At 48.4% G+C, this 15,681-nt stretch overlaps 1 protein-coding gene across 1 annotated transcript in view; it reads right to left on the reverse strand.

Annotated features, from left to right (window-relative positions):
* Window positions 1-917: 917 nt before the first annotated feature.
* The window catches only part of DPYSL3 (dihydropyrimidinase like 3), a 63,224-nt gene continuing 48,460 nt past the window's right edge, over window positions 918-15,681 (reverse strand). Inside the window, exons 8-14 of the mRNA XM_081091217.1 lie at window positions 14,414-14,534; window positions 10,138-10,294; window positions 9,336-9,477; window positions 8,119-8,289; window positions 6,757-6,936; window positions 5,568-5,730; window positions 918-3,996 (exon numbers count right to left, since the gene is read on the reverse strand). Coding sequence (XP_080947343.1) covers window positions 3,908-3,996; window positions 5,568-5,730; window positions 6,757-6,936; window positions 8,119-8,289; window positions 9,336-9,477; window positions 10,138-10,294; window positions 14,414-14,534 — 1,023 coding nt within the window. The 3' untranslated portion in view covers window positions 918-3,907. The remainder of the gene's footprint in view (window positions 3,997-5,567; window positions 5,731-6,756; window positions 6,937-8,118; window positions 8,290-9,335; window positions 9,478-10,137; window positions 10,295-14,413; window positions 14,535-15,681) is intronic.

Consider the following 15,681-nt stretch of genomic DNA (forward strand, 5'->3'; position numbering starts at 1 on the left):
AATTGTAATTAGGTCCAGAAGTGTTTCCCCAAAAGGGTTTGGTGGAATTTTAGAAGAGGATAAATAGATTAAAAAAAAAGTTTGAGAGCCTTGAATTGGACAGATTTTGAAAGATAAGATTTCTAAGAGCTTTGAATTTGATGAGATACACATAAGTCTCTCAAAGGAGTGAACATAGTTAATAATCCTAACACTCATGAGATTCCTTGGGACCAGCTTGCTAAAGAATATACTTTGCAACATGCTTAGTTTGCATTTTCTCAAATTGCAGGCCTTTATGAAGAAGCAATGCTTTAAGGGAATGACACAACAAAGAACAAACAAAGAGCTGAAACCGGTTTGGCTCAGTGGATAGAGCGTCGGCCTGCGGACTGAAGGGTCCCAGGTCCGATTCCGGTCAAGGGCATGTGCCTGGGTTGCGGGCACATCCCCAGTAGGAGATGTGCAGGAGGCAGCTGATCGATGTTTCTCTCTCATCGATGTTTCTAACTCTCTATCTCTCTCCCTTCCTCTCTGTAAAAAATCAATAAAATATTTTTTAAAAAAAGAACAAAGAAATAAAAAAAGGCATTTACACTAATACCAAATTTGATTATATATATATATATATATATATATATATATATATATATATATAGTAATTCCCCCAAGTTTTAACAATAGTCATCAAACTCTTTAGCCAAATAAAAGCTCAACCTCAACTGAAAAGATAGGAACTCCCCACATTTTCTCTGGGTAACTCTGTTTTCATCAGATCTGCCCCCCTTACCAACCATTTCAGTTTTACTGATTTTAACAATTTGGGTCAATGTCGTGTCACACACAGAAAAGACAGAACGACATTGTGATTTTATAGTTATTTTAATAACCAGGTTTACATGAACAGTCACTTGATGAAATTTTTTTTTTCTTCTTAATCTCAGCTAAACTCAAAACACAGTTTTCTTCACGGTTCAAACCAAACAGCTCTTCACATTCCAGAGCCGCCTCACAGCTACCACAGGTCACAGGGAGGTCACTGTCCGTCCACGGTCACCAGACACAGAACTGAACACCCGCACACGACTTTCCAAAGAGGGGACCGACCACGGATGCTGGCTGCCGGGACAGCCCGGTGTATGTCTGGGGCTCCAGCTGGACTTTCCCGGGAGAGAAGGCCTGGGGTGCTTGTGTAACACGTCACCCTGTTGGGAAGGGCTACTCAGGGTGAGTGAAAGTCCAGGCTTAGGATGGAGGCCTTCACAGCAGACGGTGACTCTCTGGGTGTCGGTACAAAGACAAAGGCCAAAGGATGAGGGGACTTGGAAGAAAACCCATTTTCAAGATGGCTACAGCCCTGCCAATTTCAGAAAACTTAGAAGTATCTCTGCTGGGGTGACGGAATTAACAGTTCCTCAAATACCTTTCAAGCACCCAAGATCGTGGCTCTCCCACACAGAACCCTAGCTGATGGCCATCTGGGTTTAGGGACAACGTGGGGAGGTTGGGGGGAGGGGAGCAGGCGGGGTATCCTTAGAGAGGGCCCAGGCCAAGACAGGAGACAGCAAAAGAAAGCCTGGGAGGAAGACAGAAGACCCAGCAAGCCCTCCCACAGTTGGAGGTGCCAGTGACTTCTGAGAGGGCCTGACTCACTGTGGGGATCTCTTCCTAAGCCCGTGTGTATGGGGCTCTTTGATGTGTCTTAAGGAACAGGACAGATTGGAATATAGAATTTAACTTAAGTAACAAGGAACCAGAAATCAAAGTCGACAGTGGGAGTGTTCTGGGAATTCCCAGGAATTTCTGTGCTTGGGAAGTCACTAACAGGCATGAAGAAAGGGGGGCTTTTCTCAGATCGTGTTGCCCAGCATCGAGGCATGAAGGGGCTGCTCCCCCAGCAGGGGAAGCTCGTGGAGAACGTAAGTCCTGGTTGAATGTTTCATTCAGAAGTCCCAAGTGCAGCCACCTGGGCCATGAAATGTTGGTTTTCATGGCATAGCGAGGTCAGGAAGGATGAGCTGGACTCGGGGGCTGGTAACAGCAGCCGCTGGTACAGAAGTGGATGTTCCCACTGGTTATTAACGTGTCTTTTCCTCCATCTGGTGGTTGTGGCTGGTACTGCAACATATCCTAATCCCAGCCCAGCCAATGAGGTATATAGAATACGCTTCTGATATAACAAGCTAGCTGCCGGTCTGCAAAACTGCCGCTCCCAGTTTGAAACAGGCTCCCACATCTTTGAGTTATAAACCACGAGCCGCACCCTCCCTTCACTTACATTTCCTTAAAATAAAGGCACCATGAAAAAGCTTTAAAGGTAGCAAGGTTCCTTCTTTTAAGAGGAAATCCTCTTTTTCATAATTGGACGAGAAATTAGCTTAGTTAGGGGGAATCCTCTTCCTTGGCTATTTCCACATGCCTCCCTAGCCACGTATTCTCTCCCTCTGGCCTTCCCCTTAAAACGTGCAGTTAGGTTTCTCCCAAACGCCTGGAAGGTGTTTGCGGCCTCTCTTCAAAGTACCTAGTACACAGGGTTACGAGTTCTACCAGCTGGATCCCAGCACAGAAGTCAGATCGCAGGTGAAATACATTTTTTTCCTGCACAGGGGCCCCTTAGTTCTACAACCTCGTCCGGGTCAGAGAACTTGTTCTGAAGTTGAGTTTGGATGGGGAAGGACGTTCAGCTCCGGCAGACAAGGAAGGTGCCAGCGCTCCCTGCTAGCTTCCTGTACTTGTGGGCCACTTGTCACCGCCTCCCACCTGGGGAGACGTGGTACCAAATGAAAGCTCTCCCCAAGGCTGTGCTGATGGCCGGGGAGATGGACAGCCTGGGACTGAGCACCAGAACCACGGTCACAGGACATGCTCTTGCTGCTCCAGGCTGGCTTTCCCAAAGCCCTGCCTGACTCCCACACAAGCTCAGATGAAAGTTAAAGAACCCCTAAGAAAATCAGCTTTCAGCAACAGCAGAAATCCGATTCGCTCATGGCTGTGCCGGGATCTCGGGAGACCAAGAGAATCAAACACTCACCACCGGCAGGAGCAGCCCTCACACAAGATGCCAGGGCAGGCTGCCCTCCTCCGTTTGAAAAGACCAGCGAGAAGGTGACCTCTGCCCCCTGTTTACAGGGAGGTGCTATGTAAGCGAGGCCGCTCCCAGGTGTTGCCTCTGAACAGCACCAAGACCAGAGAAGTGTCCCTTCTCCCTCCTCTCCTCCTTCCCAGCCAGGAAAAGAGAAGCATCTGAAAGCAGCTCTGAGAAAGACGCCCTGCCAAGCACGGGCACGACCAAGGGGAAGCCACGGCTGGGTTTGGTGTTTTAATAAAATGCTCAAAGACATGAAATCTACTAAGAGAGGACGTGACAAAGTCCGGAACCTGAAGACCCCGCCTGCCTTCTCTGCTGCCCCCGGACCCCCAGGGGCCATCTTCCAAGGAAATAAATGTACTTCATTAACACAATACACAAGACCCCTTATATTCACCCACCCACCCCCCTCCCCGTGCTGACCCCACCCCAGCCCTCTGAGCTCCCAGCCTTGCTCAGGCTCCCACCACCCACTCACCCCAAATAACTGTGTCCCTTCTGTTCAGTCTCCTGACATCCAGCTTTGTCTGTCCCCTTGTCTTAAGATGCAGCACTACACACGCTCTCAACACTAGATAGCAGACTCCTTACCTTAGTGGCCTGTCTGATTGCATGCATGTAAATGGGGGAGGGGGGTCAACCAAATCAAGGCTAGGCATAAACAAAGCAATATTCGTAAAGCTAGGCAAGCGAGCGTAACATTGGAGAAACATAAGGCTTGAGGCTTATTGATTCTTTAGGTCGTAACTGTTTGGATTCGCTCTCCTCCTTAAATATCGGTGTACCACGTTGGCTTCAAATCAATCTCTTCTTGCTTCTGCCCCTCTGGGGAGGGGGTGCTTAACTCAGGGATGTGATGTTAGAACGGCCTCCAGGGGGCGCCACGATGCGCTTGCTGGCGGAGCGGACCCCTTCATCCACTTGGGTGCCTGCATTCCCAGGGAGAAAAATCGGGAGGGGGTGGGGTGTGGACAAGAGAGAAACTGGATTAATTTTAAGAGTTTAAGCTATTATGTGCCTTCTGGCTTCCTCGCCCAAGAAACTTCCATTCTCGTTTGGGAGGTCTTCCAGACTTTTCATACCCACCCTCCTGAAACTCACCCTCTGCCAGGGAAAGCCAGGTTTATATCTCGACTTCATCCAACCCTCCACATCATAACAATGATAATAAAAGCAACGAGGGGAGTGTTATGAGAAATAGCTGCTCCATTCACGTTTCAAGCAACGGTTTAAATGTTTCTCCGTTTGTCTTACTCAACTCTCCCCACTATCTTTCCAGAAATGGACTGTTATTATCCCATTGAAAGAGGAGGTGACTGAGGCTGTGAGGGGCTAGGGCAGTGGTTGGCAAACTGCGGCTCAGCAAACCGTGGCTCAAGAGCCACATGCGGCTCTTTGGCCCCTTGAGTGTGGCTCTTCCACAAAATACCAACTTCTGCGCATGGGCCACGAAGTTTCAATGGCACTGTACGTGCGCGCCCCACGTGGTATTTTGTGGAAGAGCCACACTGAAGGGGCCAAAGAGCCACATGTGGCTCGAGAGCTGCGATTTGCTGACCACGCCGGTCACAACTGGCAGTGGTGACGGCCAGGCCCCTGCAGCCACAGCACACCAGGAAACACCAGTGAGTCCCTCTGTCCGTTCAGAAGGAGCCGGAGAAGCTTAGGGCTGAGGGGAGCCAGGGAGCAACAGAAAAGGGCAGAACACGGGCAAAGACTTCAGCAGAGAGCGTGCTGTGGCCTCTGGCCATGTCACCTGAGACCCTTCAGCCCTTTTCTTTTGTCTTCCTCCCCGACCTAGGTCCCCCTCATCGCTGTTCCTCCCCATATCCTGCTGCTCCCCTCCTCACCCCCTTCCTGCTGCCAGTTTTCTCTTTACACATCTCTGCCCTGCTTCCCTCACATTTAAATTGTTCATCATAGAGACCCTAACCTACATTTATTTTTTCGCAATTTAAGACTACTGGTTGTGGAGGAACTGAATCATTATTTCGTATTTATATCAGGCAGTTCTTAAAGAATAGGTAAGATTCATGATATGGCTGCCCCACGGTAAATGTCCAATCAGCAGCGGCTGCTGTTAGCTTGATTACTAGTAAGAGGAAGGGCAGAATAAAAATCCTGGGCTGGAAGAAGCTATTGCAATTTGAGCATAAAAAGAATCTGAGCTCTCTTTTCACCTGGGCACATTGCACAGCTCTCAGTCTAATGCAGAAAATCACTATAAATTCACCCCCCATCCTCCCCCACCAGATGGGAGCTCTGAGCAGAACTGGTGTCATTTAAGCCTGACCTTGAGCCTGACTGAGCCTCATCTAGCTTTCTCAGCAGGACTTATTTATTGATTCAGCACAAACCATCCTTCTTGCCCAGTAACCTGTCCCCTAAAAGGCGGTCTGGGTTCGCTCCAAGGACCACCGTTAGCTTGGAGCACTGAGTCCCCTTCCCCCTTCTCTCCTCCCTTTCTCATTAAGAGTCACCATCAGCTTTTCCGACTCACCCGACAGACTAAATCCCGACTGATGGAGGTTCCTCACAGGTGGGGTTGGCCGAGTCGGGGAGCCCCGGGTGGAGCCTGCGGGGGTACCCCCCTTGGGCGTGGTGGTCAGGTCAAACACTGGGCCATCATACATGCCCCTCGGGACAGCGTGTAGGTCTGCCATCTGCGGCAGAGAAAGCACATCACCTTCTATTCCTTTAAAAGCTAAGGGTCGGTTCTAGGTAGCACAAATATACCAGTGCATTAAGTGTGTGCAGTGAGAACCAGGAAAAAAAAATGTTATTTGAAGGAGTGGAAGAGTATAAAATAAAGGGGGGGTGTATGATAGAATGCTGATGGAGGTAGGTGAAGGGTTCTCTAAGGGTGACCTTTGATCTTAAGGATCCAAGAAGCTTGTATGGGGCTGGAGTTAAGGGAGGGAGGAGGCTGGGGGTGCAGAGGTGTGTTGTGGAGGGCAGCGTTCCCAGCAGAGGAAACCACTGCGGAAACATGAAATGGAAGAACCACCTGTACGGCCAGAGCAGAGCAGGTGGGAAGGGTAGTTCAAACTCCAGGCTCCCAGGGCTAGTCTAGCCCTGCTGTGTGGAGCCCTCACTTACCTAAAAGTGACCTGAGACTGTAGGGGGTAGGATGGGGAGCTGAAAAGACAGAGTTCTCAGCCTTACCCCTAGATCCACCAGGGATGCTCTGCTTGTAACGCGTAGGTAGGTAGGTAGGTAGATGGATAGATATACATGTGTATATGTCTGTCCATCTAGCTATTAAATCAGAAATATAAGATTTTATTTGATGCACCGAACCAGCTGAAGAATTATAAACATGTGCCCCCGTGGACCAGCCCTGCCTGGACAGAATGGGACCGGGAGGGTGTGGACTCCTGGTTCTCGTAAGCCTTAAAGAGTTAAATATATATATTATTTTGAATTATTACAATTTTAAATTATTTTAAAGAAAAGCACTATAAAATGGGGAGAAATCATTTGAAAAAACCTCTTTTGACCAAAACATTTGAAGACCCTTCCTGTGTGCACTAAATCGGAGCGCGCGTCCCCGGAAGAGACGAGCGCTGTGCATCTCTTTGGTGGGTCTGGAGCGCAGCGACCCCTCGCGATCCAGGGTTACAGTCCCTGTGCCTGAACAGGACACAGCCCCTCCCAGCCCTCCCACCCGGGGCTCCCGGCCTCCTCACCTTCCTCCGGGCTTTAATGCGCTTGTACACATAGTCGGAGAAGGGGCTGCAGGGGGTGAAGCGGCCGGCCCCCTGGGTCACGTGCAGGCTGCCATCCTCCAGCATGATCTTGCCCTGGCAGATGACCACCAGGGGAGCCCCGCGCAGCTCCATGCCTTCAAAGATGTTATACTCCGCGGCCTAGGGACAGGGCGGGGGACACAGCCATGGGTATGGGCGTGGGAAAGGGGGAAAGTCAATGCGGTCCTCATGTGCTTGCGATCCTGCCTTCAGCGTGGCTAGAACTGACTGGCCAGGTAAGCCAGGAAATGCCTACAATGCATCTACAAGGGCTCAGTGGGTAGAGGCCCTGGAGATAGAAGCTCCCCAAGTATAGGCTGGAATTCCTAGCAAAGAGAAGCACCCAGTCCTTATTAAGGTCCCCATGATAGAAGTAAATTTTGTCACTGTCAGTGCCCAAGGAGAAGCTGGTCAAGTATCAGGGATGCTGTACTTGGCGGCCTTGAAGTGGTGGGTGGGTAGGTGGGTCACATGACCCTTAGGCCCCTGCTAGCTTGAAATGAAATAATGTGATGTGACACAATGTCTGAGCAAAGGCCATTGCCACCAACAAACGGGATTTCTCCCCACCTCCTTCATTTATTCAGCCAGTGCAAGGCGTCATTGCAAATGGTTACGGGCATCAGTTCAGAGTCAGGTTGTCTGGGTTTGAAGCCTAGCTTCATTTCCTTGCGGTCTAAATTATTTAATCCCTCTGCACCTCCATTTCCTTATCTACAAAATGAGGATAATGATAGTGCCTGCCCCTGGAAGACTGCTGGGGAGATTGAATGGATGACAAGCACAGTGCCTGAAACATAGGTGCTTGAAAAATATGAGCTATTTTTATTTTATTAACAAGTATTAAGCCCCTGTCTGCAACGTACTGGGAGTTATCTTCCACCTGAAACGCTTCCCGATGACGTCATCAGTGCTGGTCACACCTCCCCCCTCCCCCATTCTTTTTCCTTCTAGGCACAAGGCACCATTGCATTTCCTGCCCTCCTGGAGGGCTGTGGTCAATGCAGCATGACAGGAAGTGACATGTTGGGAAAGCTTTCGGAGACACATGTAGAGATGACATCTCTATCGGCCTCTGTCCCGCAGTGACTATAGTAGGCAGAGCCCTTCTGCTGACTAACTTTGGAAGGCGGGAGTGAGAACTAAACTGTAGAGGTTGGAAGTCACTGAGAATTCAGGTTGGTTTGTTATTGGAACACATCCTACCTAACTACCCTGGCACACCACATACACACCTCTCTCCTGACCAAGTTCCCTAAACGCGTTCCCCGCCCCGGTCCACGCCTCTGGCTCCAGCCTCACCGACTGGTGGTTCTTGGCAGAGACGATCTTTACAGCATCTGGATCCCAGATCACCAGGTCGCTGTCGGAACCCACAGATATTCTTCCCTTGCGGGGGTACAGGTTGAAGATCTTTGCAGCATTTGTGCTCGTCACAGCCACAAACTGGTTTTCATCCATTTTCCCTGTGGCCTATGGAAATATAATTTTTTTTTTATTGTCCATGCAGGGCTTCTAAGCTCAGAGCAGGGTGACCACAAAGGCCCCCAAATACAAACAGGAGCCTTTGAGGTTGTGAGCACAGAACCACACCCAGCAAGCTTTCAGAACCAGCTGGGCTGTCATGGTTGCCCAGGCAAAACGATTAAACACAAGGCTTAAGAGGGAAGTTACTGCTCCTGAAGTAGGCTTTTCTTTTTCTCTGGTTATGTGCATACATTTACTTACTTTTAGCCCTTCTAATTCCAACAGGGGTTATAGAGAATTCACACTAAAAACAAAGTGATGATGAGCCCATTGTTTAAATATGTGCTTGTATTTGCACACACATAGGATAACTATGGAAGAACCTCGCCCAAATGATAACAATGGTTATCCCTGGGGAGTGGAACTGATGAGTAATTTTTGCTTTCTTTCGTGAATGTGTTTTTTTCAGTGGTTTCCAAGTGTTCTTTATCAAGAATGTACTATGTTGCTAATATATATGTGTGTGTGTGTGTGTGTGTGTGTGTGTGTGTGTGTGTATTTATATATATATATAATTTTTAAACAATTCTAGATAGTGCCAAGATAAATACACTCACAAATACATAACAATGTAAAAAAATAAAATCTAAGTATATAAGAGAAGAGACAAAAATATTTATCCTTTCTCTCTTGTCAAAACAAAAGGCCCAGGTAAGAAAAAAAAGAGTTTAGCTTAAAATCTAGTTTCCTGGTAGCCAAAAAGAAAAGGGAAACTTGGCGGATTACACTGTATAGATAAAGGAGGCAGTAGATCATACACATCCTATTGGGTTCTGTAATGAGTGTCTCTAGAGTTTTTAAAGTAGAACAGAGGGACATGATCAATTTAAAATATTAACCAGTAATTTTGCTGAAAACTTTAAGAGCACTCTCATTTGCATGGCTATTCTTCTGGCAGCGTAGATAACGTTAACAAGGAAAATAAAACCAGGCCCTTTTGCCAGAAGACACCGACGCACAGTCTGGCTACCCTGCCATGACCTGATCCTTACCACCGCCTTGTCCCAGATGACAGACATCCGCTCCTCCACCCCATTGGTGCCTTCAGGAATGGCCGTGAAGTTGTCCTTCCCAATCGCTTTCTGGGCGGTGCTGAAGGTGCAGTGGGCACTGCCTGAGAGCTGCAGGTCCCCACTGGCAAAGGAGAAAAGCTCCATGTGAATGGACTGGTGGCCAGAGGCACCTCAGGGGCCCAAGCCCCAGTGTCTAGTGTCAGCATTTGGAGTGCCATGACCCAAGTGCCAACTATGTGGACTTGCGTGAATGTCTTCCCCGCTCTGGGACTTGGTTACCCCATCTGGAAAAGGAGGGGGTGGGATTCGATCATCCCTTGTGTAACAAAACAGAGGGGACCCAAATGAGTGATGGGACTGATCTGCAGAGAGAAGCAGCCAGCAAGGCCCCTATAATTTTGGTCATCATGACCAGCTGTTCAAATTTTGGCAAATAATTTAGTCCCTCTGACCCTCAGCTGCTTCATCTGTAAAATGGTTATGAAAGTCCCTCACTTATCAAGTTCTAAGGGACAATGAGATCATGTGTGTGGTCTCACCCTAGTGCCTGGCACACAACACACATTAACTGCTGTTACCATTATAAATGTAATTACTGTAGTATTTTTAAAAACACAACGGGGAAGAGCCTGTTGTCTGCCCTCCAGATTGCAGGGGAATTCTCATCGTCGTTCCTCACTGCAGACCCAAGTCCAGCTGATGGATGGGCTGCCCTTGTCCTCATCTCACCAGCCCCAGGACGTTTCCACGCAATGCCAGCTGCTTGTCATTCTGCACCAACCTGGCCAGCAAGGAGTTGATGTAGTCAGGAGTGGTCGGGTCAGGACTCAGAGGTGGGGATGTCACAAATGCAGCTGCCTTGGCCCAGTTCTTGCTCCAGTAATGGGTTCCATCTGTGCCAAGGCTGGCAGTGATGGGCTCTCCAAACACCACGTTTCCTACAAGGGGTAGAAAACGGGCAAAGAGTTTGCATAAGGCACGGCTACCCTGGGCACGTCTTAGATAATCAGCCTCCTTGCCTACTCAAGGCTGTGGCTCTGGAATCAGACAGGCCTGGGTTCAAGTCCACATTCCCACCTTTTCTAAGCCTCTGCTTTTCTAGCTGCTAAGTCGGGGGGGTGGGGGGGCCGGCGGGGGAGCATTCCTCAGATTACAAGAAGCCACTGCTTGCAAGATACAGTATTAATTGTCAAATTTTGAGGCAAATTAAAATGGAAAGCAAAAGAAAAATATATAGACATTGATTATGACATTCACCCTCATTTCAGAAATATTAAAATGTAGCCCGGCTGGCGTGGTTCAGTGGTTGAGCATCAATCTATGAACCAGGAGGTCACGGTCCGACTTCCAGTCAGGGCACATGCCCAGGTTGGGGGCTCAATCCCCTGTGTGGGGCATGCAGGAGGCAGCCAATCAATGATTCTCTCTCATCATTGATATTTCTATCTCTCTCCCCCTTCCTCTCTGAGATCAATAAAAATATATATAAAGAAATATTAAAATGTAGAATAGGTCCATCTTGGAATTGATGGAACAAAATAATATCTACTTACCAGGCTTGTGAAAATAAAAGGATCTGGCAAGTACAAAATGTCTGCCACAAAGGATATGCCCAATAAATCTAATTTCTTTATACCTCCTCCTCCTTCCCACTGTAGGGCTCCAAAGCCCCAAATGTGCCCATGTCATTGGGAAATGCTAGATCCTGCTGCTCCAAGAACATGCATTGGTTCCACAAAGTAAAACCCACTCCATGGCTTAGAGGCTCTCATGATATTTCCCATCATGTCTATTACTCCCTAACCCAAGGCAAGGAATGATTTGCTCAAGGATACCCAATAACCTGGGCACATCAAAGACGAGGCTCGCTTCATGGTCCCTATGTCTGGAATTAGGGACTTAAATACAAATCAAGGAGAAGAAGGATATTGGGAAATACACTGATCTAAGCTTCTGTCCGACTTCTTAAAGAAGGAATAGTGATACAGAAGGCAAATGCAGAAGGCAAATACAGAAGGTGGGTTGGTACCAAGATTCTCTGAGCCAGGATCCTGGGCTAGAGATGGCCGGCATTGCCCTGGGCTTCTTCAGCTTCAGTTCTTCATCTTCTACATTCAAGTTCCCCACAAGGTTGAAGTTCAGCAAGGCTCAATGGCCAGGATTAGAAATAGGTGTTTGCCTTGCTCCAACTGTTATCAATTGATTTTGTTTGACTGAAATTCTGCATAAGGAAGAATTCTAATGCCTCTGGCTTCACTAGAAAAGACTCAGGATCGATTAATGATGTCTGCCTTGGGCAAAAGGAGGAAGCAATGGCAAGGATTCATACAGGAGTGGGCAAAAGTAGGTTTACAGTCATGAGTGACATGCTTTTAAGCTAATAAAGCTACTATGGTCGTCATAACCTGCATGTCTTTTTCCATAGGAGAAACTGTAAACCTACTTTTGCCAACCCCTGTATATGACACCCCAGCTCTTTGGGATGACAGTAAAAAAGGATCCGCACATGACTAGTGAGAATTTCAAGGGCTCTCCAAAAATATTTGCCAAACTAAAGCATACAGGGCCACAAAGAAATGAAGACATGAAAGCCAAGGCAAGCACTCAAGCACCATTAAGAGAAATGACAACGTTAAAAGTGGAAGATCCCTCCCTTTGGGCTATACATAGATGGAAGAGTAGGATAGCAAAGACTGGCATTATACCTGGGCTTGAATGCTAGCTCTCCAAGCTGGGAGAGAGCTGAACAAGGCGAGCTTCAATTCCCTTTTCTGAAACTGGGCGTAATAATGCCTATTTCTCAGGGTTCTCTGAGAATTTTACATCATAATAAATTTAAAGTGCAAGCGTACCTCGTTTTATTGTACTTTGTGCAAATACTGTGTTTTTTACAAAATGAAGGCAAGAGCCTCCACTAGCAAAAACGATTATGACCTGAAGTCTCAGAGAATGGTTAGCAATTTTTAGCAATAAAGTATTTTAAATTAGGGCATGTACATTGCTTTTTAGACATAATGCTATTGCACACTTAATAGGCTACAGTGTAGTGTAAACATAACTTTTATATGTACACTGGGAAACCAAAAATTCATGTTTAACCTGCTTTATTGCGGTATTTACTTTATTGCGGTGGTTGGGAACCAAATCCGCAACATCTCTCCGAGATATGCCTGTATTTGTCTCAGTGCAAGATATACAGTTGGCTTCACAAACTGTAGATCCCTAATATTAATTCTGAGCAGCAATGCTGAGCTGCTCAAGAGCACTTGGCGATGAAACACACGGCGGCTTATAGAGTAACCTGCTCGGCAGGGAGGAGGGGCCCTGCTACCCTCTGTCTTCCTATCTGAACGCCCTTGACTCTCTCCCAGGGAATGACAGTTCATGCGAGGCTGACTGGCTTCAATCTCAGCAGCCAGTGTTTTGTCACTGAAATGATGTAACCCTTCCACCCTAGAGACACACTCTCCTTGTCCTTGCCGGTGAATCTTGACCCAAAAGGCCAAGGGTGAGGAATTTTTCCACATGCGGTTTAAATTAAGACCCAGGATATCACTGACACACTCTGTCCTGGGCCCCCCAGGTCATCCTGAGAAGGGGTGCCAGGCAGGACATAGCCATCGGCAGAAGGTACCGGTACAAGGATGGCTATGGTAGTGGGTCATGGGAAGAGATGTGGGGGTGTCCCCAGTGCTCCTTTCTTTTTCTTTTTCTGCCTTTCTCCAAAAATGGATAAGGAACATGGTCTGCTTTCCTGGTTCTCGACCGATGACTCATCCCCAGCGTAGCAACCACACCATGTCATGTGGAGACACCAAAAAGCTGAGAGAGGAAACAGCAGGCTTACTGGGAGCAGCCCAAGGCAGGAGGTGCCCGGAATCTGCCAGCGAGAAAGACCATAGACAATTAGGACGATTCCCTTCCCTTTGCCAGAGGCCACGCAGCCGAACACAGCCGTCAGCAGCTGGACTATTTTCAGTGACCACCCTGGCCACTCACAGCTGGACTTTCACAGACCGGTTCTGAGTTTGGTAGATGAGTCACTCGCTATGGGTCTCTACGCTTCCAGAGCAGCCACGACACACCGTGGTCACAATCATCCAGCTGGGCCTAGTAAATCCTTGCTCCCAGCCAAACACAGGGCCCCCACCTCCAGTTCCTCAACCACTGTTCCCAAGTGAGCCCATCAGTCTCCCATTAAGGACAAGAATGGAAAGCAGAAAAGAAAGCTTTGAAATGAGAGTAAACTTTAGCTTAGCACAAGGTGAGCGAATGGTGTCCAAGTTAACAGCAATGGAGGAAAGCGGCCAACGGCCGTGGGGACGGAGCCCTGGGTCACGAAGGTCATGCCACCCATTCAACCCCTTTTTGACAATAACTTGTGTTGCCCTGTGGGGCTCAGGGAAAGGACCCTGCCCTCAGCCCTGCCAATCAATTACACCATCCAGAGCAGATACTGGATCAGGGATGAGGCCATCACAGTCCTGAGGACTTGGGCGTGAGCTGTTGGAAGACAACAGGCGTTTATTCTTGTCACTATTCATACTGAAAATAAGGCCACCGAAAGGCCAGCAGACCCAAGACAGGAGAGTGACAGAGCCCTAATCCCATTGTTTAACCCCCTTGCTGTGGCCACGCCTGAAACACCTTCAACCAACAATTTACTTTCGTTTCTGTAAGTCAGTTTGAGTCGGGTCTTTGACTTTCGCACCCAATATAATCTTAATATGTCCATTTATAAAGCTCAGGTAATGTGAACTGACAATAAAAGATAAAAGGGAGGAAAATGAAGCAAGTCTCCAAAGAACTGATTCAAGCTGTGTCATCTGGGGAAAACCACTAACCCTTCCTGAGCCTGTTTACTCCTCTGCCTGTTGGGATTAATCCTGGGATCCTGTTTTCCACGGGAACGTAGAAAAGATAAATGCGCTGCTAGGGATGAGGGCTTCCCAGAGAGCGAGGCCATGAGCAAAACAGGCACCATTTGCACAGGATACCCAGGGAGGAAAGGAGACGTGCAGTGTCAGAGCCCCGAGAGCTTTGGGAGCACGAGTCACCTTTTTTCCTGGCTTGGGAGATGAGGTCGGCCGCACTCTTGCTCATGACCTTCGTGACATAGAGAGGGCAGTTGGTTTGGCTGGCGATAGTGACGGCACGGAACACAGCCTCAGCTTCCAGCTGAAAAAAAAGAGAAAAGGCCCCTGAAGTCAACAGGAATGGGAGCCTCTCAAAGCCACCACTCCCACCTCCACACACTGAGAACAGGGCAGAGGCGAAAAGCCTGGCGCTGCACGCCCTGGGTCTAAATCTCATAGAGGTCTTCCTGGCTGTGTGCTTCACGGAGCTTCCCAGGGCCTCGGCCCCTCACCTGTGGCGTGGAGATCAGGAGAAGACAGCGCGGGGCCTGGCAAAGAGCAAACACTGCCTCAACGCAGCTGGTTTTTCCTTAGCCTATACTCTCCCCTCCCTGTGATGATCACAAAGGCTACATGTGATGGAAGCCTTTGCTCCCCAATCTTCCCAGGACAGATTCTCCAGCAAAACACAATCCCAACACCAATGGAATGTAATAACCAGTCCAGGCGATGAGGCGCCATGTGTCTTCCAATCCTCGCCTGCACCAGCCGGTGGTCAGTGAAGGGTTAATTCCAGCAGGCACACCCTGTACTGATAATTCCCAGGCTTCTCCACACAAAGGCTTCTTTTGTTATCAATCTCCTCCATCCCACCCCAATGTGGAATGCATGTTTGCAAAGATGCTAACCAGCCCAGTTGCATTTATTAAGTAAGAAAGAGTGCGTTCCCCTTATTTTGCTAACAAAGCAGGGTCTGAGGGGCAGGCTTCCTCAAACGGCCTGGATCTGAGTTCTGGTTTTGTCACTTAGAAGTGGGGTGACCTCAGGTACCTCAAACAACCTCCTAAGGCCTCAGTTTCCTGGTCCATAAAGTGGGGATAATAGGACCTGACACATAGGGCTGTTTCAAGCACTAAAAGAGTTCACCCATGCAAGGCGACTAGCCCACTCCTGGGGCGAGGCCAGTGTTCCTTGAAGGGTCGCTGTTGGTGTTCATGCTGATGGCAGCTTCCGACTGGTGTGCGAGAGCCTGTGTTATACCCAAAGTTACCACCCAAGTTAGTCCAATTCAGCCCAAAGCAGAGACACTGGCGTTTTTCCATTCAATCGGCAACATTTTGGATGGCTATGACATTCTGGTTAGCCTATGCAGCCCAACCCTTTCAAACAGACCAAAAATAGCTTGCAGATGCCCGCTGCAAACCAGTTTCTGCCTGTGGTGAGCGTGGCTCAGCAGACTCTTAAGAACT

This window comes from Myotis nattereri (genome assembly GCF_964212035.1).
Source record: "Myotis nattereri genome assembly, chromosome: 5".
Taxonomy (NCBI): Eukaryota; Metazoa; Chordata; class Mammalia; order Chiroptera; family Vespertilionidae; genus Myotis; species Myotis nattereri.